This window comes from Aptenodytes forsteri, unplaced genomic scaffold (genome assembly GCF_000699145.1).
Source record: "Aptenodytes forsteri isolate BGI_AS27 unplaced genomic scaffold, ASM69914v1 Scaffold264, whole genome shotgun sequence".
Taxonomy (NCBI): Eukaryota; Metazoa; Chordata; class Aves; order Sphenisciformes; family Spheniscidae; genus Aptenodytes; species Aptenodytes forsteri.
Window position 1 is genome coordinate 1638578 of NW_008795936.1, and position 22036 is coordinate 1660613.

The 22036-nt window shown below is 51.0% G+C and overlaps 2 protein-coding genes across 2 annotated transcripts; both read right to left on the reverse strand.

The window, feature by feature from the left end:
* Positions 1 to 10778: 10778 nt before the first annotated feature.
* On the reverse strand, positions 10779 to 11997 carry LOC103903838 (interferon lambda-3-like). The gene is made up of 5 exons (XM_009285125.1): positions 11836 to 11997; positions 11489 to 11566; positions 11177 to 11320; positions 10987 to 11067; positions 10779 to 10874 (listed from the first exon to the last, which is right to left on the reverse strand). The coding sequence occupies exons 1-5, from the start codon at positions 11995 to 11997 to the stop codon at positions 10779 to 10781; spliced, it is 561 nt and encodes a 186-aa protein (XP_009283400.1).
* Positions 11998 to 18384: 6387 nt separating this feature from the next.
* LOC103903839 (putative methyltransferase DDB_G0268948) lies at positions 18385 to 21737 on the reverse strand. The gene is made up of 6 exons (XM_009285126.1): positions 21627 to 21737; positions 21199 to 21359; positions 20709 to 20922; positions 19946 to 20046; positions 19062 to 19199; positions 18385 to 18475 (listed from the first exon to the last, which is right to left on the reverse strand). Exons 1-6 carry the CDS (start codon positions 21735 to 21737, stop codon positions 18385 to 18387), a joined length of 816 nt encoding a protein of 271 aa, XP_009283401.1.
* Between the last annotated feature and the right edge of the window lie 299 nt (positions 21738 to 22036).

A 22036-nucleotide genomic window follows, 5' to 3' on the forward strand; every position in this document is an offset into this window, starting at 1 on the left:
GCCAGGGGAGGTTTAGATTGGACATGAGGAAAAATTTCTTTACTGAAAGAGTGGTGAAACATTGGAACAGGCTGCCCAGGGAAGTGGTGGAGTCCCCATCCCTGGAAGTATTTAAAAGACGAGTAGATGAGGCGCTTAGGGACATGGTTTAGTGGGCATGGTGGTGTTGGGTTGACGGTTGGACTCGATGATCTTAGAGGTCTTTTCCAACCTTAATGATTCTATGATTCTATGGTTTTCAGCTGGAAAAATCTGTAACTGAAAGGTGAAGAAAAAAAAAGTATGTGTTTAGAAAAACCTGCTCTCTGGCTTCAGCAGGGTAGAAAGTAAGAGAGGAATTAAAAACCAAACTGAATGTGTGTATATATGCTGACAATGGCTAGAAACAGTGAACATGGCAGTCCTCCTTTTCCTACCCTGGCTCTGTGGCTATGCCGCACAGACACCATCTGGGATGTTTAAAAATTGCCAACCTTAAGAGGAAAATAATCTCAAAAATTATCCAAAACACTAAATCCTAGGGTTTTTTTCTAATTGTAGATTAATCCAAGTGCATATTGATTCAAAATGAGCCCATCAGATAGCTGTAGAGATGCGGGAGACGGCCAGGACCCTGACAGGGCACCTCGCACCAGAGGGTATGTCTGTTCAGACCTCGCTGCCTGCCTCCTCCCTGGCTGTGCCACGGCAGTGGGTCCCTTTTCCTTTGCCAGGTGGCGGGGGACTGTGTTTGTGAGCGACTCGGATGCCAAGTGTCTTAGAAAAGCCTCTCTGTGATTCTGCTTCCAGATTCCCATGTCGGTGCAGCTAGGAACCAAGAAGGTGGCCTGAGGATAGCTGTACTTTCAACAGCAATAAACTGAAGCTGTTTCATGCTCTGCAGCGGACTACGGACCCTACAACACGATTTCGTGATCCCATCATAAAGCCTTCTGGGGCATACGGGGGCAAACAAAGGTTGCAAAGTCAACTTCAGGACTGGTATTTCCTGGCTCGTTTGTCTTTTAATAGCAACGTCCTGGAAATACAAGTTTGAATATTCAAGATACTGATGTATCTTCTGCTTTTGCTGATTTTTTTTTTCTCTTCTGAAGGACACTACCCACTACTAAAATCCAAAATTCAGTGAGCAGGCCAGAGTCACAACAGCATTATTACTAGTTAGGCTTAAAATGCCCTACCTTAACAACAGCTAAGCTGCTCTTTAGAAAGGTCAAGAAATCTGCTTCTATTTTATTTGTAATTATGTAATTATCTTCAGGTATCGCCTTCCTTTTTCTGCGGTACAGCAGTTCAGCTAATATCTGGTCACTGTGACCTGTGCTGGGATTAATAAAATGTTTTTATGAGCCAATTCATAAAGGTGCTGTCAACAAACTGCTGCCTCCTCTAAAGACTAATTAAAGCCGAGCCAATACTGTTCAGCGCAGGCTGTAATGGTGTCAGGACTCCTTGCACCCTCTGCCAGTTCCTGTTATTAGTGATGAGCGAAATTCATCCAATGTTCGGTGACCTTCTGGAACTACATAACAATTTCAGTTTACAACGGTGTGAAGAAAAGTCTTTGAAAAACAGATTAATCTAAACCCATGGCCCGGTTATTCTTTTTCTTCAGACAGTGGTGGTGTAAGTCTAGACAGAGAGACGGCAGTGCTGTTTACTGGAAGCAAGAGTCTCCTATTTTTACTGTGATCCCTCTCTACCCACACAACATCTAGTCTGGGAAAAATGAAGTGAATGTGTTGTATACACACAAAATACGTATCATAAGGGGTACATGGCACACGCACACACTTCCCACTGCCACGTTTTCTCAACTCATGTTCATTCTTTTGTTTTGTGTGACAAGCTGTTTTTCTCATTCTCTCGCCTCCTTTTATCACTTAGGCTCGAGGAGGGTAGTGTAAGCTACTCCTGAAGCTGATCTCTCAGTCACCCAAGAGTGAGGAGACCAGGATCTTGAGAAATACAATGCACGTACAGGGAACCTTGCTTTACACAGGTACCAGCTGATCTGGGGCAAATTCAGTGAAACTGCTCCAGTGAAAACTTACCTGGTGGATACCCCAAATCAGGCACTGCACCACATGCTTGAGGCATCAAAACAAGCTATTTCCAAAGGTGCTGCTGAAGAGGCAAGAGTCTCAAAGGTTCAGCACCTAAGGAAATAACCACTGGCGAAAGTAGTTTATAAAGTAATTTCATAATGTTACATCTATACCTCTGTATCAGTTAGTACTTAAAAAAACTAATGACTGGTTGAAAATTGTTACTAGTTAAAACTCACTTTCAGTTGATGCACACATGATGGAGTATTTCATTTTCTCATCACTGTGTCTGTGACCTGGCAAGTATTTCATGTTTCATATAGCAAGAATTTGAGCAGTTGTAGGCATCACCTGGTGTAGCAAACAAGACCAAGGTGTCTCCTCTCTTGGATTTCAGGCAATTACCCAGCCATTTTCCATTACCCAGCTGTGAGTTTTTAAAGCTAGAGAAGATGAAACAAGCATCTTGCATTTAAACTATGCCACCATTTAAAGAGTATTTATGTCTTCTTGTGTCCTTTTCTCGTGCTTTTATTTAACACGTACGTCTGTCTGCTGGGATCGAATCAGAGAACGTCTGCTTTTTGTTAAAGTATCAGCTCCTGCCTTAATAAGCAATTGTGGAAGTTCTCATATTGTCAGGAACAAAGAGAACCAACCATTATCCTAACTCCCTCATGGGTTCTCTAAACACAGCTTTTCTATGCTCTTACTTTAAAAACGCTAGCTCTATATCCAGACACATTCTATCTGCTGAAAAATAAAGTAGACATCCCTGCTGCTCACGTTTCGGTCCCAGAGTTTGCGATCTCCAAAGAGATGCTAGTTCTGCGTTTGTACTCAAGTGCTCAGCAAGCGAGGACAGCTGGGATCATGCATTTTGCCTACAGAAAAGCGAGAGAGTAGACCTTAATGGAGCAGGCCAGACGGTTTTAGGCCTTAAAACAGGGGCAGGTTAAGGGTATATCTGGCTTTTAAGACTCCTTTTAGATAAGGGATCTGATTTTAAGTACAACGATAAAAGCAACGTGGTATCACACAGTTTGCAGTGTTTAAACAGTGAAGGAAGCCAGTGAGCAAGCAGGACTTTCTGGTGTGGCAAAAAATAATAGTCTTTGCTTTCCACCACCTTGTTTGCTTCTTTGGGTTTAACCTGTGTTGGCTTTCTCCCCTCCCTCTCTTAAACAAGAGCATTCCGCTTTTAGACTGAAATCATTAGAGACTGACCTGTCACACCAGACCTGAAACTGGCTTTGGAGTATCAGAAGGAAGAGGATGTTGTGTGACAGTAACTACAGCAATGGCGCTTGCAGTAACACAGCTGCTAGTTCATATCCATGTAGCCAAGAAAAAGTAAATATCACTGATGTGAGATATGTGAGATCGTTGTCACGTGTAACACTTTGCCTCCCGCACACTTCGACTCGCGTCTGCTGCGAGCCATTTGGAAGAAGAGCAGATCGCTGTAATTTCATTGTGGTCATGGGGGCAATATTGGAGCATTTTGCCACACGCAGCTTTATTGAAGTCATATGAAGAGGGGATCTCAAGAGTTCTTGCAGTAACAGCTGGCTTCCCATTAGTCAACAATTGTGCATCACTGTGGCCAGTTTGTAAGCAGAGCACCGAAGGAGAAACATGCCAAGAGAAGAGCAAAACAGCCCCATGGGCTGCATCTCATGGTGATTACCAAGCAGCTGAGATCTGATGTATACTTTATAACAAACAATCACACAACCCTCTGATGAAAATCAGTGTACATGTTTGACTACTGATACCTATCAGAGACTGCATTGACCTGGAATTCAGCTGCTGCTTCCCCTGGGCACTGCTAAAACCAGAGAACAGAACACCAGAGCAATGCTCAAAATCAGATTAGAAAGTCAGGTTTTGCCTGCAGGCCTAGGAAAAAAAAAAAAGCCAAAAGCTCCACGCTGATTTTGTTTGGTTTTTTGAAGGCTTGGGTTTCTTGCCTAGACAGTCCTAATCTTGGCCTTTTTTTCTTGGACAGAGTAAGCCTCTTTTTCCACCTCCTGAAACATAGCCTGCCTGCAGGACTTCACATCCATGGTGGTCACAGCCCCTAGTGACAACCTGGGCTTTGGAGCTGGAGTTAAACTATGGAGGAGCCAGCCCAGCACCATGAGAGGGTGTTACATTTTCAGCTTTTGGCTTGCTGATGATTAACCTGGAACCCTTTTGTCCTTTAAAAAGAGATTCTGGTTTGTTTTCAGCAGGGCATGCCTGCCCCTAATTGTGAAGCAGACCTTAAGGTTTTTAGTCCATCCCCTAATCTGTTACCCATAAACTTCCTAATGGCCCATAATCTACGTGCCGACATGGTGTGACACATTGCCTACAGCCGTGATTCAGTTAGGATGGTCAAAACAGGTGACTGACACTGCAGTCTATCAAGATGACAGTAACCAAGGCAAGTTTTAGACAGCATTTCGCAAGGATGGAAAGCCAGGCAGTTTGAGACTACAGGCATACCCAGTAGCACTGGTGTGCAAACAGGGTGCTTGGGATTAACCCTGACTCTTTCTTGCACCTACAAAGCTACACTACAACAGACAGTGATCTGGAAAGCCCCCAGTTCATCAGCTTTTAGGGAGAGAAACAGCCTTTAGAAATTTAAGGAGCAATGGACAGCACAGGGACTGAGAGTTCCTTCGCTCCGATGGGTTGTGGACCTCTCTTTTGCTACGTAAAATGATCCCTTGTGGAATAGCGCTTGAAGCAGCACCAAGAAACCACAGTCATGGTCCTCCGACCAACCCAGACAAGAGACCATGGGGCAAACGAGGAACCAGGAATGACTTGGAGAAATATTTATGAAGCATATCTGAACTTTTCTCCTTCATCTTCTTTCATTCCAGCATTTAGGGATGGGACCATTATCTTGGACCCATGAAGCCAATGCCTTTTCTCAGAGCTTTCCCATAAACCAGCTGGAATTCCCTTATTACTTTGATGGCTCACAGTCATACTCTAGCAGATGCCAAAGGCTGTTTCTTAAAACCTGAGCCTTTAAATGCCCGCATCAAAGGTATTTCAGTTACTACATTTTCCTGACACACCTTCTCCCATTTCTGGCAGGTTTAGCATAAATCTCAGCCTTCTGTTTCATAAAGCTACAGTTTTTCCTTCTCAAAGGCTATTACATTTATCTGTCAAGTCTATCAGTGCTGGGCCCAGAGATTTCAGGCTTTTATCTGAAGCAACTGGAGACAGAGGGGTTTGTGCAGTGGAAGGAGTGATCGTGCACAAAGAACCACTCACGCCTTCCACCCCCTCCCTGGCAGTCTCAGGGCAGTAAGGAGCAGCTTTCTGAGGAGAACATAGAAATCAAACAGATTTCTTTAATAAAAAGGAAAATGAAGAATACCCTGGGACAGGGGCGCCTTCCCTGGAGCCAGAAAGCTGTCCCAGCCCTGTCCGCAAGCACTTCTGTCAGAGCATGAGTACAAAGGGAGAGTCAGGGGACATGGGTTGCTGGGGGAAATTCTCCGGAGATGGAGGAAATGGTTCAATCATGGCTACGAAGGTGACAGCCAAAATGAGACTTCTGGAGTGCAGAGGAAGCAAATCACAACTAATTCAGGCAGCAGTTTGGAATCCCAGGAGCCTTCAGCAGCTGTCATTTGGCCTGTTCCTCTAGTCCAAAGTCCTGGTTTTGCATTAAAATGAGTAACCCATCAGCCACTCATACATGTGTAGCTGAAGTCATCTGCAGTTTAAAGTGAAGGTTATTTTTCAAATAACCTTTTTTGTCAAAGCAAATTAAAAGCAGTCGGATCTCACTGAACACTGTCTCCCCAGATGGTGACACGGGAACATCGCAAAATGATTCCCAGTATGATTGCTGCTAGACAGGAATTATTATTTTGAATTACAAACAGCACTGAACAGAAGGAGAAATTACAGCACCAAGAGCAGCCCTAGCTAGCGTATTAGAAAACAGTATGTTCTCGTAACACCAGCAGCAACTCATTTTCCTATTCCTCAGAATGCCAAGCATCCCCAAAAAATGCTTCCGCTAACAGGTGAGAGCACATTTATTCCTTACGTATTATCAACCTGCATTCTGGTCGGAGGGTTTGGAGCAGAAGTTTATGACCCAGGAGCGTATAACATGATCCATCAATAAAACTCAGCTGTCTATTTTCTTGATTTACCTGCAGAAATGTCATCTGCAGCATGCTAGGCAACACTCCCTGCGAAGCTGCAGAGTTTTTGCTACTTGGGACCAGTGTAAAGAAAGCTGAACTGAAAAACTCCCAAAGTCCACTCTCTTTTCTGTAATTTGGTAAACATTTCCCCTGCTTATTGGATAGGAGCACAAAACTGTGTAGATACATGAAATAAAAACAACCCTACCAAAATAAAACTCCATTGCATAAACAGTTCTTGGAGGGAGAAAATGAAACACATCTCAGCAGTACATCTTAGCCACGTCGCTCATCGCAGGACCAGGATATTTAGGTAATGTTGAAAGTGGCAGAAAAACCTCAGCAGAAAAGAGCAGCAATCAGGTAGTTTGTTACTGCCTTACCTTAGCCAGACATCTGCCAAATCCCACAGGACCTTATCCTATTTTATTTACATCCTGCAGGATTCCAGGAGATCTCCTAAGCCAGCATAGGTGCGCAGGCTTGAGGTAATGAGAGCAGAGATTTAATGCAAACAAGATCTTGACACCTTCTGCCCATTGGTCACTAGAGGGGAGCCACAATCACCACTGCCACAAGGTGTTTCGTCCTCTTCAGCCACAGAGCTGTCTTCTCACGATGGCCTTTACATTTCACCCTCCAACAGTTCAGTCTCTTCCACGACACCAGTATTTTCCCCATGATGCTACAAATCACAAGCGAGCAGCTGGCTCAGGGCGACTTTTCCAGGAGTTGCAGCCTTGCCCTCATCCTCCTTTTCCAACCGCTTGGTCTACCTCGAAGCTTTCCCAATCATTTTCCAGCAGAGCTTGGCACAGAAAGCTCCCCTCCACCGCAGGTTAAACATGCATCTGTCTACCCACCCCTCTGAGTTTCTTTCCAGTAAATTTTGCCCCTGGGGCCAGAGATCGGAGTCCCAGTGTGGGAACTACAGTAGGTGCCTCCCAAACGCCAGGGCCATACGGAGTCACAGCAAAACCAGGGCTGTCTGCCTGTCCTTCTGCTGTTTCTGTGTCTGAACTGAAACTAATCAGGGAAGAGCATACCTCTCTCCTTTTCCCTGGGGAGGCTGGGAAACTGCCATTACCATCCATCTGCGTTAACAAGCCAAGTGCTCGGTGATGCTCAGAAAGGCTCTGACTCCCTAGCATTGCCCTCCTGACACCTCTCATCTGAACCTGCAGGGAAAGCTAAAGTGCTGTTTGCCCACGTGCGAGCACCCTCCAGGAGAAGCAGAGGGGCTTGTCCTGAGCTACAAAATGCTGGCAGGGGCGTTAGGCTAACACTGGCCAGCTGCGGCACTTGCAGCTCCATCCCCATCCCTGTTAGCCCTGTTCCCAGCACCCCGAGGAGCCTGGCCACCCTGTCGCTGAAGCCTGGCCCATCTGGCAAAGGAACAAAAAAGTATCCCCAGCCCTAATTTGCAGTGAACTACGCTTTGCATGGGATATACCGGGAGGTTAACCCACCAAAGGCAGCTGTGCAGGGGAGCAGAGAAGGTATCGGTACATCTTTTATTTCCTGCCCTCGCAGGACACACGAAGTGAGGAGCACCGCAACGGAAATGATGCCTCGTGAACCTGGCAGAGAGAGAAGGAGGGACTGCTGGTCCCCAGGAGTGATTTCTGCCCTCGCCTTCCCCAGGAGTGATTTCTGCTCTCGCCTTCTGCTTGGGAGAGCTGTGCTGTGACCCTGCTGCCACCCAGGGAATAGGGCTAATTTCCTTCCCTGGAGGTGGATAAGCAGGCAGCCCTGTGCCTTCCTCCTGGGCACCCACAGCAGCATCACATATTGTTTTGTGGCAGCTGCATTTTGCAATGACTTGGCAGATACCTTAATGAGGGCAGAATAATCTAAATACATCTATTTTCTGGGGTGAATAAACACCTTCTGCCCTCATTAGGCTTTCCTCTCCAGATGCATGTATTGTTTGGATATTGCAGTGTAGCACTTTTGGCCAGAAATGGTTTAAAAACAACCTCCCTGCATAGATGTTGGCTATACATAGGCCCCATAGAGAGGGATTTCTTGCAAGACTCCAAAACCGACCGAGGTTTGGGTCTGCTCACGGGTCCTTTTCCTCCTCTCCCCACTGGGTGCCTGCCTTCCCCGGCTCCTCGCTCGTCCTGTCCTCCGGTTTGGTGGTTAAATCATTCAGGGATCTTCTGAGAGCCCACAGGATGTCCAAACCTGGAGGCTTGCCGAGCCCGTACCAGGATGCGAGTGTCACGTTAGGCTGTGGGCTCCTCCAGGCTTTGTGCCCTGGTGAGCGGGGCCGGGAGGAGGGGTCGCTGGGGCGGACCCCTCCAAAGCAGACACTGACGGCATCTGCCTTTTCCTGGGAGTATGTGGCCAGACAGGCAAGGTATTGCTGCAGCCTGTTTTTTGAGAGAAGAGCTGTGCCTCGTTTTAACCAAAACCAGGAGCCAATGTGCAATACCAGACACACTGCTGGGGCTTTGCCTGCCTGTCCATCTTGTTGACACTACGGCATTGCCCCCCTGATGGCTTTTCATTGCCTTGGGTGTAGCTCCTGAGATTAGGTGGCAGACGATGGGTAGCACCTGGAGCACGGCCGGGTGATAAAGTCTGTTAAAGCTCCCCAAAGAGCCCGGCGTCCAGCCTCTGGCTTCTCCCTGTCCCGGCAAAGCTGCTCCACATAGCGTGGACATGCCTCTTGCCCCGGGTTTCTGGTTTCAGGGCGGCGTGCATTCACGTGCTCACAGCAGGACAGGCTTCCTTCTCCCCTCGGGGTGTGCTTTCCACCTCCCCTTGAAGTCGATATAGCCCAAGCGTGCAGGCGTCTGCTTGAAGGCGCGTGCTTGGGGCTGTCTCAAGCGACCAGGGCCCATCACTCCAGCAGAAGCAGGTTGCATCAGCTGCAAAAGACAGGGACAACCGCATTTCCCCACTTTTGTGTCCAGCTACCTTAGTATAAAGCATAATTTGGAAACAGAAGGGAAAATAAAGCTTTCTTCCCTGCCCATCAGCAACAAGGTTTCATTTTGATGGCATCATAGAATCATAGAATCATTAAGGTTGGAAAAGACCTCTAAGATCATCGAGTCCAACCGTCGACCCAACACCACCATGCCCACTAAACCATGTCCCTAAGCGCCTCATCTACACGTGTTTTAAATACTTCCAGGGATGGTGACTCAACCACTTCCCTGGGCAGCCAGTTCCAGGCTAAACAACCCCAGTTCCCTCAGCCCCTCCTCATAAGACTTGTTCTCCAGACATTCTTGCAAAGCAGGTGTTACCTAGGACATGCTTCGTGACAAGCGTTTATGGCTTGTGTCCCCGGCTGTCTCTTTACGGGAAGCCGTGACCATGCTGCAGCTCAGCCGCTGGCAGCTCAGTCACCATCCCTGCAACCTAAAAGCAGCAACCTTAAAACTACCCCAGCCTCAAGCACTGGACGGCTCCCCTGCGCTCCTCTCTTTCCTGCCACCAAAACCTGCTCCTTTCGGGTCTCCAGGCCTTGGTTCGGGTGATTGCTCACCCCAGGTGTGGCCATCACACATACACGCGGCCGCCGTTGCTGGCTGCCCTCCCCTGGTGACCTGTCTCCAAAGAACCATCTCCCCATCCTGCAAGAATAGAGATTGAATGAGGTTTGGGTCTGCTCACGGGTCCTTTTCCTCCTCTCCCCACTGGGTGCCTGCCTTCCCCGGCTCCTCGCTCGTCCTGTCCTCCGGTTTGGTGGTTAAATCATTCAGGGATCTTCTGAGAGCCCACAGGATGTCCAAACCTGGAGGCTTGCCGAGCCCGTACCAGGATGCGAGTGTCACGTTAGGCTGTGGGCTCCTCCAGGCTTTGTGCCCTGGTGTGCACCACCCAATACAGGCATCCATCCTGGAAACGGGTGGCCAGCAGGCTCCTGTCCCTGAGCGGGCAGGGACAGCCCCGGCCACAACAGCATCCATCTGTCCCCAAAGGCAAACCCCAGGGGGGCGGTCAGTGTGCACCCCCAGACAGCTGGAGATGAACACAAGTGCCAAAGGTTTGCTAATTTTCAAATGCTCAAAATTTGCCTCGATGTCCTCCCTCGCCCCCCACCATAACTCGCTTTTCTGAAGGGATGACATTATAACAAAACGTAGTAAAAACATATGATGGCAGCTTGTCTGTTTATGGTATCTATTTTATTTTAAATATTAAATGGCAGGTAAAAAAATAATTTATGCAGGCAAATAAACATAATATACTGTGTAATAAATAGCAGGTAAAAAAATAGATTTCCTTAAAAACAGTCAGTGTTTTGAAAACCAGCAAAACAAAGATATCCAATAAATACATTCATCCCGATTGAACAGCATCTTTCAGGAACAGCATTTCTTTACCTCCTCCTGTGCCATTTATAAATACACAATAAACCCCAATAATTTAAAAGACTGTGGAAAAAACAATTGCTCCCTGAGCTCACATAAATAAGAAAAATGCTTAAATAGGAAATACAGTCCAGCAATGCAATAAAAATAATTCTTCCCGGTCCTCGGGGCATCCTTTGGGGCTGGTGAGCGCCGGGCCGTGCTGGACACGCTGCTGGCAGGGGCTAAGTGCACTGCTCCCGGAGGGCCGCACACCGCAGGTCGTTCAGCACTTGGAAGAGGTGGAGGATGGTGGTGGCCTCCAGGCAGCCGACCGTCTCCTGTGGTGGGGAGAAGGGGCGGGTTAGCACTGGAGACGGGGTGCAGCGGGCCCCGCGCAGCCGTGCGGTCACTAACACCCTGAAACCCCCTCGCCTTGCTGGCCTGACTTACTGTTTTCTTGGCCGTCTGCAGCTTCTGCAGCCAGTGCCTCAGTTTCCCGGAGGGCTGATGCGAAGGAGCCTCCATGGCCATCTGCAAGGAAAGCAGCTGCGTAAGGACCAGCGATGCCCCACGGCACTGTCGCCTGCACTGGGGCCGCCAAGCTGGCACGGGGCTGGGGGGTTTTGGGGGGGGCACTCACGCAGCCTCGCAGGTCCTCCCGGGCTTGGGTGAGGAAGGCCAGGGGCCGCTGGCGTGTCTCGGCGAACCTGGGGGCGGCGGGGAGCCCCAGCATGGCAGTGGTGAGGTCCAGCTCAGCTTCCACCAGCATCACTCGGTCAGGCACCTGTGGGCAGGAGCATCCCAGTTAGGGACCCAAAGCGCCAGGGCTGGCTGCGTGCTGGAGGACGGGGGTCTGCCTGGGGGTGTGGATGGAGGTGGGACTGGCTGACGGGAGGTCCTGGCTGGAGGGGAGGGGGTGTACCCCCTTTTTACAGCATCGCCTCGCTCTTACCGACAGCTCCGCTGTGTTCCATTTCCGATGGAAGAGCCTGGTGTTGCATTTGCGGTCCGACAGCAGCATGATGTCCTCCTGCAGGCATAAATCAAGAGAGAGACTGAAAAACTGTCATCTTGACTTTTGGCGATGTTGTGCAACCCTGGTCAGCCTTGAGGGGTTTGAAACCAGAATGAAATTTGGCCCAGCATCCTCCTTGTCCCCAAACTCCCTTGGAAAACATCCTCCTCATCCCCAAACTGCTGCAGAAGACATCCGCCTTGTCACTCAGGGTCTCGAATTCGGCATTCCCTCTGCCTCGCCCCCCTGCCAGCCCACAGCCCCCCGTTGCCAGTGGTACTCACAAACTGCTCTTTCATCTTCTGCACAGCCTTCAGTTCGTGGGGCACAAGGAACTGGTACTTGGACAGGCTGCAGCTCTTCTTCAGGGCATCCTGGGGGAAAGCGGCCCCAAGGCTGGCTCCCAGCACCAGTGCAAGCAGCGGGGTGAAGCTGAGGCACAGCATTTTGCTGACGAGAATCCGGTGGCTAGCGGGTTAGATGGGGCGAGGGGACTGCGATGCAAGAAGCCGTAGAGGACAAACTGGAGTGCTTCAGACCGGATCCGCTAAATCCCTGATGTAGAGGTGCCTGATGGTGTTGCTGTGGGTGGCTCGCTCGGCTGCAGGGCTGCTGGGCTGACGACTGGTCCCGGGGAGCTGCTTCGCCTGCCTCGCTGTGGCTGCCTCGCTGTCCCATCTCCCCGGCTTTTATGCCGCCTGCCCGGCGTGATTGCGCTTTCAGGTTGGCAGGAAAATCCGCGGCCTGGCGGCTCTGGAAAGAGGAAAGCGAAAGCGGCAGCAGAGGGAACCCCGCTGCCGCAGGTGCGGTAGGTGTGGGCAGCACCCGCCTCCCACTGCCTGCCTTGCTGCCTGCTCCGCTGCCCGCCTCGACAGGGCGAGCGCACCCAGCGCCCCAGGGATGCAGGGGGATGCTCGGGCTGCCTTTGGCATGTGGCCCTCCAAGGGAGCTGGACGGGGGGATGCTGCTGCCACATCGAGTGGCACAGATGTGCTGGCAACTACAGGAAAGCCTGGGCACGACCCACCCCAGCACCACGCTGAAAGCTGCGGGATACCCCCAGGCACGCAGCCCCACAGTGCCTCCTGAGCGGTGGTGGTTCATGCCTCATTTTCCCCACGGGAAGCGCAGCGCAACGGCTGTGGCAGGGAGGGGGCGAAAGCAGCAGCTGGGTGCAGGCACTGCGCAGTGCAGGCTGCGGGCATGATCTTTATGTATGTATTGTCCTCAGGGACCGGACTCACTACAAAATCAGGAAAAAGGGTGAAAGCAGAAGCACTTCCACTTAGCATTTTCCAGGTGGGATGTAGGGTTGTGCAGGGAGGCTGCCGGAGATGAGCGGGGCTGCCACCCCTACCAGCTGCTGCAGAGCTGGCTATGGCTTCCTCCCCATTTAGCATGGAAATGCAAGTATCATGTATTGACATCTCTCCGCTGACAGCTGGAATGGTGTCCCCATTCAGCAAAACCCGTCCTTCCCCCAAGGTAACCTCCTGCGACATGAAGCCATATGCTTTTAGTTTCATGCATTCATCAAGCATTAAATATAGAAAATTAGGACAATACCTGTATCTAAAGAGTAAATACACAGTAACACAGCAACAGACGTAAATGCACTTTGCGGTGCCTTATGTGGCAGCTGTAGAGGAACGCTGCTGCAGAAGGACCCAATATTTAATGTTCATATGTGGAAATAAACCACTGACTTCAAGGAGTCCAAGCAAGCGAGAAAAGTTCTTGCACAAGTTTGTGGAAAGGTGCACCTACAGGTGGGCAGACCAGCATGGATCTGCTGTGCAGAGTCGCGGAGATGGGCTGGGACCTCTGGACATCGTCCAGCCCAACCCCTGCTCTAGCGGGGTCAGCTGGCACAGGTTGCCCAGGACGTTGTCCAGTTCTGAATATCTCCAAGGATGGTAACTCCACAGCCTCTGGGCAACCCGTGCCAGTGTTTGACCACCCTCCTAGACTGGTGTCATCTGTGAACTTGGTACACTGCTGGTACGCTCTGCCTCATCATCCAGATCATTAATGAAGAGGTTGAGCAGGACTGGTTATTGACCCGCAGGATCTGTCCAGCCTTCCTTGAGCCCTTCTCCAGCAGCATCTCGGAGAGCTCAGGTCTTTCCTGGAAAACCACGGTGGAGGTGAAGAGGAACGGAGACAGGGGGCAGGGAGCAGCGTGGCTTGGGCAGTGGCTATCTCAGCTTTGACCAAATCGGATGGAGATACAGTTTGGAGAAGAGCCAGGACAGCAAAACACAGCGCTAAAGCCCGATAGCACGGCAGGCACAGGGTTTCCCTTCGCAGCAAGTCACGGGCGCCGCTGCCGGACCAGCCTCCCCCAGCTGCGGCAGGTTGCGCGAGGTCAGTAATTAAAAGCCTGAGCCCCAGCCAGGGCTCAGGTCCTTCATCTGCGCTTTCAGTGAACAGGACAACAGCGCTGTCTTTCCTTTCTCTCCCATTAAAGAAATGCACAGATTTAGAAGAATAATTTTTATTCAATGCAACAAATTCCCGTTCAATACAACTATGAAATAAAAGCCCAAACCAGCATAACTAACTTCACATACGTCACCCAAGCGAGGCACAACTCAGCTGGAATAGATGGCACCTTAGCAAAAAAGCCTGACAGGTATAAAAATGAACTTGGCCCTGGTGAGGGCAGGGAGGGAGTGGGGGTCCCAGTGCTGCCTCAGGGTGGAGCCCAGCCAGCTCACGGGACAGGCACTGCGGGGTGTTTCCTCTTCCAGACCAAGGTATGAGCCACGCTGGGGTGTTTCGGCACCCAGCTTAGGATCTCCAGCGGCTGCCGGCGGGGCTGGAGCAGGGTCCCCAGCACCCAGACGGTGATGCCCAGTGCCTGCTGTGCCAGAACGGCCCCATCTGCAGCCTGTGTTCCCAGAGCAGGGCTGGAAGATCGCCCCGTGTGAGGCTGGCCCCAACCGAGGATGGCGCCGGGGACACTCTCAAGTCACCCGTCAGGTCCTGGAGCAGTATCACATCCCTGCGGGGCCCAGCTCCTTTGGTTCCTTTTCCCTGTCACTGCGGCTTTTATCTCCCGGGTGTCATTTCTGGTTGGAGGAGTAAAGCGAAACCTCATCACTTTGCACAGGCGAAAGGAGATCCCGAGGCACCAAAGGAAAAGTGAAAGCCGAGCAGGGAAGCCGGGGCCACCAGCGCAGCCACCCCAGCACTTAAGGCGGCTGTGATGAAGGCTTGAAGATCTCCTGGGTGCTTTGCTCAGATGTTTGCACCTCACTTGCCGCCAGCTGTAGCTCAGCCTGTTGGTGCCTGGCTGAGCAGCAGCGAGGGCTTTCCCTGATGGGACACGGTCTTGCCATCCTGGGAATCGGCACGTCAGCAAGTGTCTCGCACAGCGATGCCACGCTCCACCATACCCCGGTCCCCAGCCCGGCCAGTAAAGCCTGGCTGCATTCGGCATGGCTCCTCCACACTGCGCTAGTGCCAGCTCCTGCCATGACAGTGGAGGGTCCCCCAAAGCCGGTATGGGCTGGGGACGCCGTGCCATGCCTGGCAGGTCTGCAGGGCACTGGGGATCCGTGGCAGTCATCACTCTAGCCCCAGCAGGTCCCAGCCCCAACTGCAGACGGTGCCGTGCTGGGAATGCGGCCCAGATGGCGACGATGGAGCCCCCTCCTCGGATTCACATGGCCCAATGAGCTGGAGCCACTGGAACTTGCTTGGAGCAAGAAATCCCGGGTGTGTGGGAGGTCCCAGGTGCAGGAAGGAAAGCGAAAATGGGTAGGGCTGAGGGCAGGGTTGGCACCGGCTGAGGCAATCGCCCCATGACTCATCAGCTGCCACATGGCATGAGCATGGAAAAGCCTTGGCCACAAGCCATGCCACTGGAGCAGGGTGGCAAGGAGGAGCCCAGATCGCTCCTTCCCGACACCTTTTGGAGCCAGTCGGCTCGTTTAGGAGGAACCAGCTTATGCTCGAGTTGCTGGTCTTGGAAAAGAAACAGGAAAAAAAAGAAAAAACAAATGAGAAAGTGCCCCAAAAAGCCAGCTTTTAAAAAAAACAACTAAAGAACACAACAACCTGGGTGATGTGCGGGAGCCCTGCCTGTGGCCCAGTGGCACCAGGGCAGGGGACATCAGGTGGCCTCTGCTCAGCAGCCGTCCCTGGACCCATCCTCACCGGCCTGGCATGTCAGTGCCACCAAAGCGCTGCCAGCCCCCACTATGCACCCCATAACCCTTCATCGCCTCTCAGCATATGCGATCTGTAGCAGCCGCTGCAATGTTGGGCTGGTTTGTGCCGCTCTGCATGCCTCGTGCTGCTAACACCACACCCGAGCACGTTCGTGGTGCAATCCCTGCTGTTACATCACGGGTGGTCATCCTGGGGGATGCGCTGAGCATCCCACCGATGCTGGGGAGGGAAGGGCTGTTAATTGCAAAGTTAATTAGCGAGCAGATTTAAACAGACTGTTTTAAATTTAAAATGAGGAAAAAACCTAGACAAGCACTTTTTCCCAGAGCCTTTGTGCCAGCACTGCAGGGATACAGGGTGTCCCTTCCCTGGGGACATTTCCCTGCCCAGGCACGGCTGCGGGGATGCACCTCACCAGGACAAGCCCTGCCAGCCCAGCTGGGGCTTCCCCGGCTGAGGCAGCCGTACAGGGCACTTGCCTCCCACTAGATGCGTCATCCGGTGCAGTCCCGGGCAGGGAGAGACCTCTAGTGCTTCTTCAGGAGATGACAAGCTACCAGCCCCATCCTCACCCAGCAAGGGAGGTTTTTACGGGTGCTGCTCACCCAACCACAAGCCACGCTGGGTGCAGCCTCTTCACCAGTGACCTGCAGCAGGGCTTGATCCAGCATCACCACTCGATGAGATCTTCTCCAACACATGGACACAGAGACCAGCCTAGCATCAGCACTGGGCTTTCCTCCCCATAGCTGTCTTCCTGGGACCCCACCACCCTCCTGGGAGCCACCGAGCAGGGTCAAAGCCTTTGCTCCCTGCCCTGGGCAAGCTGAGCCAGCACTCGGTGACCTCAATAGAGATATGCCCAGGGTCAAGCACCTTCACCAGGTGTTGTGGTTTAACCCCAGCCAGCAACTAAGCACCACACAGCCACCCACTCACTTTCCCCCAGTGGGATGGGGGAGAGAATCAAATTGGAAGGGTAAAAATGAGAAAACTCATGGGTTGAAATAAAGACAGTTTAATAAGTAAAGCAAAGGCCACGCACACAAGTAAAGCAAAACAAGGAATTCATTCACTGCTTCCCATGGGCAGGCAGGTGTTCAGCCATCTCCAGGAAAGCAGGGCTCCATCATGCGTGACAGTTACTTGGGACGCCATCATGCGTGACAGTTACTTGGGAAGACAAACACCATCACTCCAAACATCCTCCTTTCTTCTTCTTCCCCCAGCTTTGTATGCTGAGCATGATGTCATATGGTGTGGAGTGTCCCTTTGGTCAGTTGGGGTCAGCTGTCCCGGCTGTGCCCCGTCCCAGCTTCTTGTGCACCCCCAGCCTGTTCACTGGTGGGGGGAGACACAGAAAAGGCCTTGACTCTGTGTCAGCACTGCTCAGCAGTAACTAAAACATCCCTGTGTTATCAACACTGTTTCCAGCACAAATCCAAAACATGCCCCATACTAGCCCCTGTGAAGAAAATTAACTGTATCCCTGCCAAAACCAGCACATAAGGTTAAGGAGGCTCAGTCTCTGCACCCATGGCAGGACCATACCAGAGAGCCCCAGGACCACAACTGAAGCACCTCCATCTTTCCTCCAGGCACTCTCTCTATGGGGGGGGTGTGGGTGTGCTTCTGTCTTCCTTAATAATGCACCAAGGTGTAACAGAGTGAGGCCACAGCCTTCCCCATGGCATCAGGGCAGCCTTCTTGCCAGGGGCAGGAATTACAGGAAAGGGAAAGGTCCCTGCAGAGGTTGTGCCTGGAATTAAAGTCTCCAGAAAGTAAACAGGAGGGGACCTGTGCTGGGCTGCGTCTGGCTTTGAACCCCTTTGCCTCCATCTGCCCCTCCCCAAAACACAGACACTAATCTTGCCTTTGCAGCATGGGTGAGTGACAGCAGGCTGGGACTGAAGGGAGCATGAACCTGCTCCACTGCGGCAGCAATCCCAGAAAGGCTCCCAAGCTGTGCTGGGGCAAGTAACCTTGTGAGGGCTAAAGCAAGTGCTGGCACAGCACTGAGCAAACCTGGGGTAGATAAGCTGCTGATAGGCCTGCGCCAGCCAGCAAAGCACCAGGGATGGGGTCACATAGTGGTGAGAACCACCCCTTTCCAGCTCAGCCTTCAAAGACAGCACACAGCTCCTAGCTTAGCCTGGGCAGGGAAAGGGGCAAATGGCCCTTTCTACCTAAAACCCATCTATCCCATGAAACAGAAGGCCACTCAGAGCCTAGGTAAGCAATGTCCATGAAGTGCAGTTATTCCCACCCCAGCAGGTGCTCTACAGCCTCTCTTAAAAAGAGGAACCACAAGCAACTTTTTCCTCAGCTTTTTTTTATTATCATGTAATAAATGCAGCAAGTTTCTCAGCTGTTACTATGATTCTCATCCCCATGTGCAATCCAACCACCACAGTCTGAAACTGGACCCTTCCAGTGCTGAGGGGGCCAGCACTGGGCAGACTGGGGGACCAATGTGGACAGGAACCCAAGGGCAGGCATAAACCCACATCTGCTTTCCACAGAAGATCAAAATCTTAATCACCAAAATCGGCATCGATCTTCCCAAGGAATAAGGATGGTTACAAGTGGAGTATTAGGAGACAACCCACTTTTTCCTTCCCTTCCAGCACCAGATCAGGAGAAGGGTTTTCCTCTCACTGTCCCTTGCACCCCAGCACACAGACGTGCCTCACCCAGAACTCCACCGGGGTTTCACGAGAAGAAACTCCCATCATCTCCAGCATCCTGAAACAAGAAGCAGAGGAAGGGTCTCACTCTGCCCAACCAGCTCCCACCTGATGTGGGGCAACATCCACAACCAGAGATAGGTCTCTTCCACCCAAAGCACCAAGGTCTTGATGGCAGATGCTTCCAACACATGCACAAGGGCTGTCCTGGTCAATTAATAAGTTAGCAGGCACAGGGATGCCTCCCCTTCCCAGCTTTGCACCAGGCCCTTATTGTGGGCCAAAATACCTTAAGATGCAGCCTTCAATATTTTTCCTGCCCTCTGCTAATCAAGAGCAAAGCAAAGAAACTCAAGATACATCTGACACAAGACTTGCATGGATACATTAGTACAAGAACACCACACAGCTACATGGACTTAAAGTTTAAGTCAACTGACTCAAACTGAGGTCAATCATGCTGTCAGCAGCTGAGGATCCACTGTTTAACCACTGACAAGTATCCACCCACACCTGGGGGAAGGAGGGAACATATCACTGCACAGCTCACTTCTAGCTTTGAAGGGGTCCCCACAACCTCACTCTTCATTCACTGTGTAAGAGGGGTCTTATGTCCTGCTTGTTTTCCCAAGCAGTTTTCTCACCTCTTTTCAGTCTCTTGGAGGAGGGATTTTGCAGCTTTGGGGTCATTCTTCATAAAGGCTTGATATGGAGAGACAGACTCCAGGTAACCAACCACACCAGCAACAGTCATGGGAATTTTGTCAAAGATATCAGTGATTCTAGAAGGGGAAAGGGGAAGAAAGGAGCACTGGCAAGTTAAATTTCAAAGGCAGTGGAACAAGGACAACAGATTTGAGGTGGTGGTGAATAAAATACCTGACACCAAAGGTCCAACACATGGAAGCAACATCTGACTGTGGGATTTGGTGGGTCAGGTGCTCTAACTGATGCACTACTAGAGAAGCACGGATGGTCCCAGGGACCATCTAACAGTGACTTGAACAGCCCTGTCAGCACAGACCTACTCACACAGCCCGTTCCCCTCCAGCAGCTGGGACACCACCACCTCTGCAACACTGCTGCCAACACATTCTTTTTGCCTGCAGAGTCCATCCCTGCCCCATGCCTTGGTGGGGAGGCAGGTGCCAGCTCCCTTGAGGTCTGAGGCAGGTTCTTTCTCTCCCTCTAGTTTTCCCCTTCACCCATTAAGTGATCTTCCCAGAAGCCTCAAATTGTCATAAACCAACAAAAAAAAATCTAATCCAATTCTACCTTGAGCAGGAAGGGTCTCCGCAGCCCTTAGACCACGCTTCCTGGCCCAACACAGAGCTGCGTTAAGTCCAATGGAGTGGAAATGCAGCCACATGGCTCCGCCACAATGCAAAGGCATTTGCTGAAACCCGGCAGCTACCTGCTCTGACAAACCCAGCTCCCTTGTGTCCTCGCTGGGCCAGTGGCAGAGCAGCCCCGCAGAGACACCACCTCTATCCAACTCCTGGTGCTGCGCCGAGGAGTTTCTGCTCACCTCTTCTTGTCTGGAAATGGCAAGGCCTCAAAAATCTCTTTGTAGTCTTCCAAGACGAGTTTTATTCTATTATGTGAGTATTTTAAAAGCAGGTCCCAGGACTGTAATGACAGCATATTAAAAACAAACACAAAACTACTTGAAGCTCTCAGTTTCCACTTAACTCAGGTTTGCTTGGCCCTAGGTCTGTTGCATTCATACATGTACTTTTTTTTTTAAATACTCCTTGCATTAAAATTCACCAAAATCTTGCTCCTCAATGTCAAGAATTCAAGGATCCTATTTTGTTATAGAGATAAGGGTCCTGTCCTCTACATTGCTGTTACTCATAGTGAAAAGTCTCCCTTTAGTGAGTTGTTAGAACACTCTTTGTCAAGAAACATCACCAAGAAAACCTCTTCCCAAACAGTTTCTGCTTCCCATTCTTTTCACAGTGATCAGGGCAACAGGAGAAGTCTCTTTGACGATACCAGCCCCCCAAATCTGCTCCACAGCCCTTCTCGCCACACCAAAGCCTGCCCTATTAGTCCTAATGTCCCTCTTCTCATCCAGCCAGCCCCAGCACTGCATGGAAACCTCTAACACCCATCTCAACCTTGTCCTGGTATTTAACCATCCCTCTGCCCCATCCTGTAATAGGAGTCCTCTAGTCATAACCCCCCCCCCCAAGCCCATTGCTTTCTTCTCTGCATCCAAGTACTACACATTTCCCCCTGCCCAGACCAGGAGGGGAAGCCCCAAGGTTTGGGTTTCATCACCTCACCTCCCTGAAGGCTTTGGTCAGCTTTTCAGAGCAGTTTCCGTAACGCAGACTCATGTCCACGGTGTAGGTGCTGATGACCACGCAACCACCCGGCTTAACCACCCGGTTTGCTTCTCTCATGAACTTCTCAATATCAAACCAGTGCACAGCCGTAAAGGAAGTCAGGATGTCCACTGAGGCATCCTTGAATGGCAGCTCCTCTGCAGGGCACACACTGGAAGGGGGAAGGAAAAAAGGCAGTGTATAACACGGGAATTAGGAAGCAGGACATGAAGTCAGTGCACATTTTTTGGAGTCGATGATGACCATTTGGGATGCAAGACCACAGCTATTGTAAATCTAGGATAATGCCCGTTCACACCAGGTATCCCATCAAATGGGATTTTCTTTGGTGCCGGCTGGCTCTTACAACAATCATACTCACAAAACACCACCTCTGTATGAGGACCTGAATTTTGCCTTCAGCTGAGCTTGCTCCCCCGACACTCACAGGTAGGAGACATTAGGTAGGGAAGGGGCATCCCTGGCCTCCTGGATCTGCGCTTCGCTGATGTCCGTTCCCACCACCTTCTTGAAGTGTGCCGCAAGGAAGCGGGTGCCTTGTCCAGACCCGCAGCCGACATCCACAACCAGCTCAGCAGGGTTTGCCCTCTGTGAGGAGGACCAGATGCATATCAGCAGGTGGCCAGCCAATTTCTGTGCTTTTACCCCATTCCTTCCCCCAGCATCCACACAGGAACGGTCCTGGCATGGCACAACCCCTAGAAAGGCTCTTCTGTGCCCACATCTTGCCTTGAGCCCTATTGATTTATTCTTCCCTGTGGCACCAACCAAGGTAACACTCCCAGCAGGGTAAATACTACTACCCACAAATATTACTACCTTGTTTTTCTTACAGCCTGGCTATATCCCACTTACCTTTTCCTGCAGGTAGGAGAGGATGGTTTCCTGCAGCTCTTTGCCCGGTGCAAACCTGTATTTCTGGTAGATGGCTGCATGCCCTCTCCCCTCGAACATCTGGGTGGCCATGCTTGGGTGACCTGGCACCTGGGAGGAGGCAACAAGACAAGTTTGTCACTGCAGGATCAGACTCCTCCTGCCTCCTTAGCCTGCGACTGCTAAAGTCTCCAGTTCCTGGTACGGGCCCGGGAAGGACTTTGTCCATGAGGCTCCAGTGAGGGAGCATGAACCTGCTCTCCAAGCATCCCTCCCCACAGGTATAAGCTAACTGCAGAAGCAAACCAGCAACGTCTGACAAGAAAAAGCTTTCTAGGTTTTTAAGCCCTTCTTCCCCTTACTCCTTTGCTTTCCCCACCCACCTGGGTGTA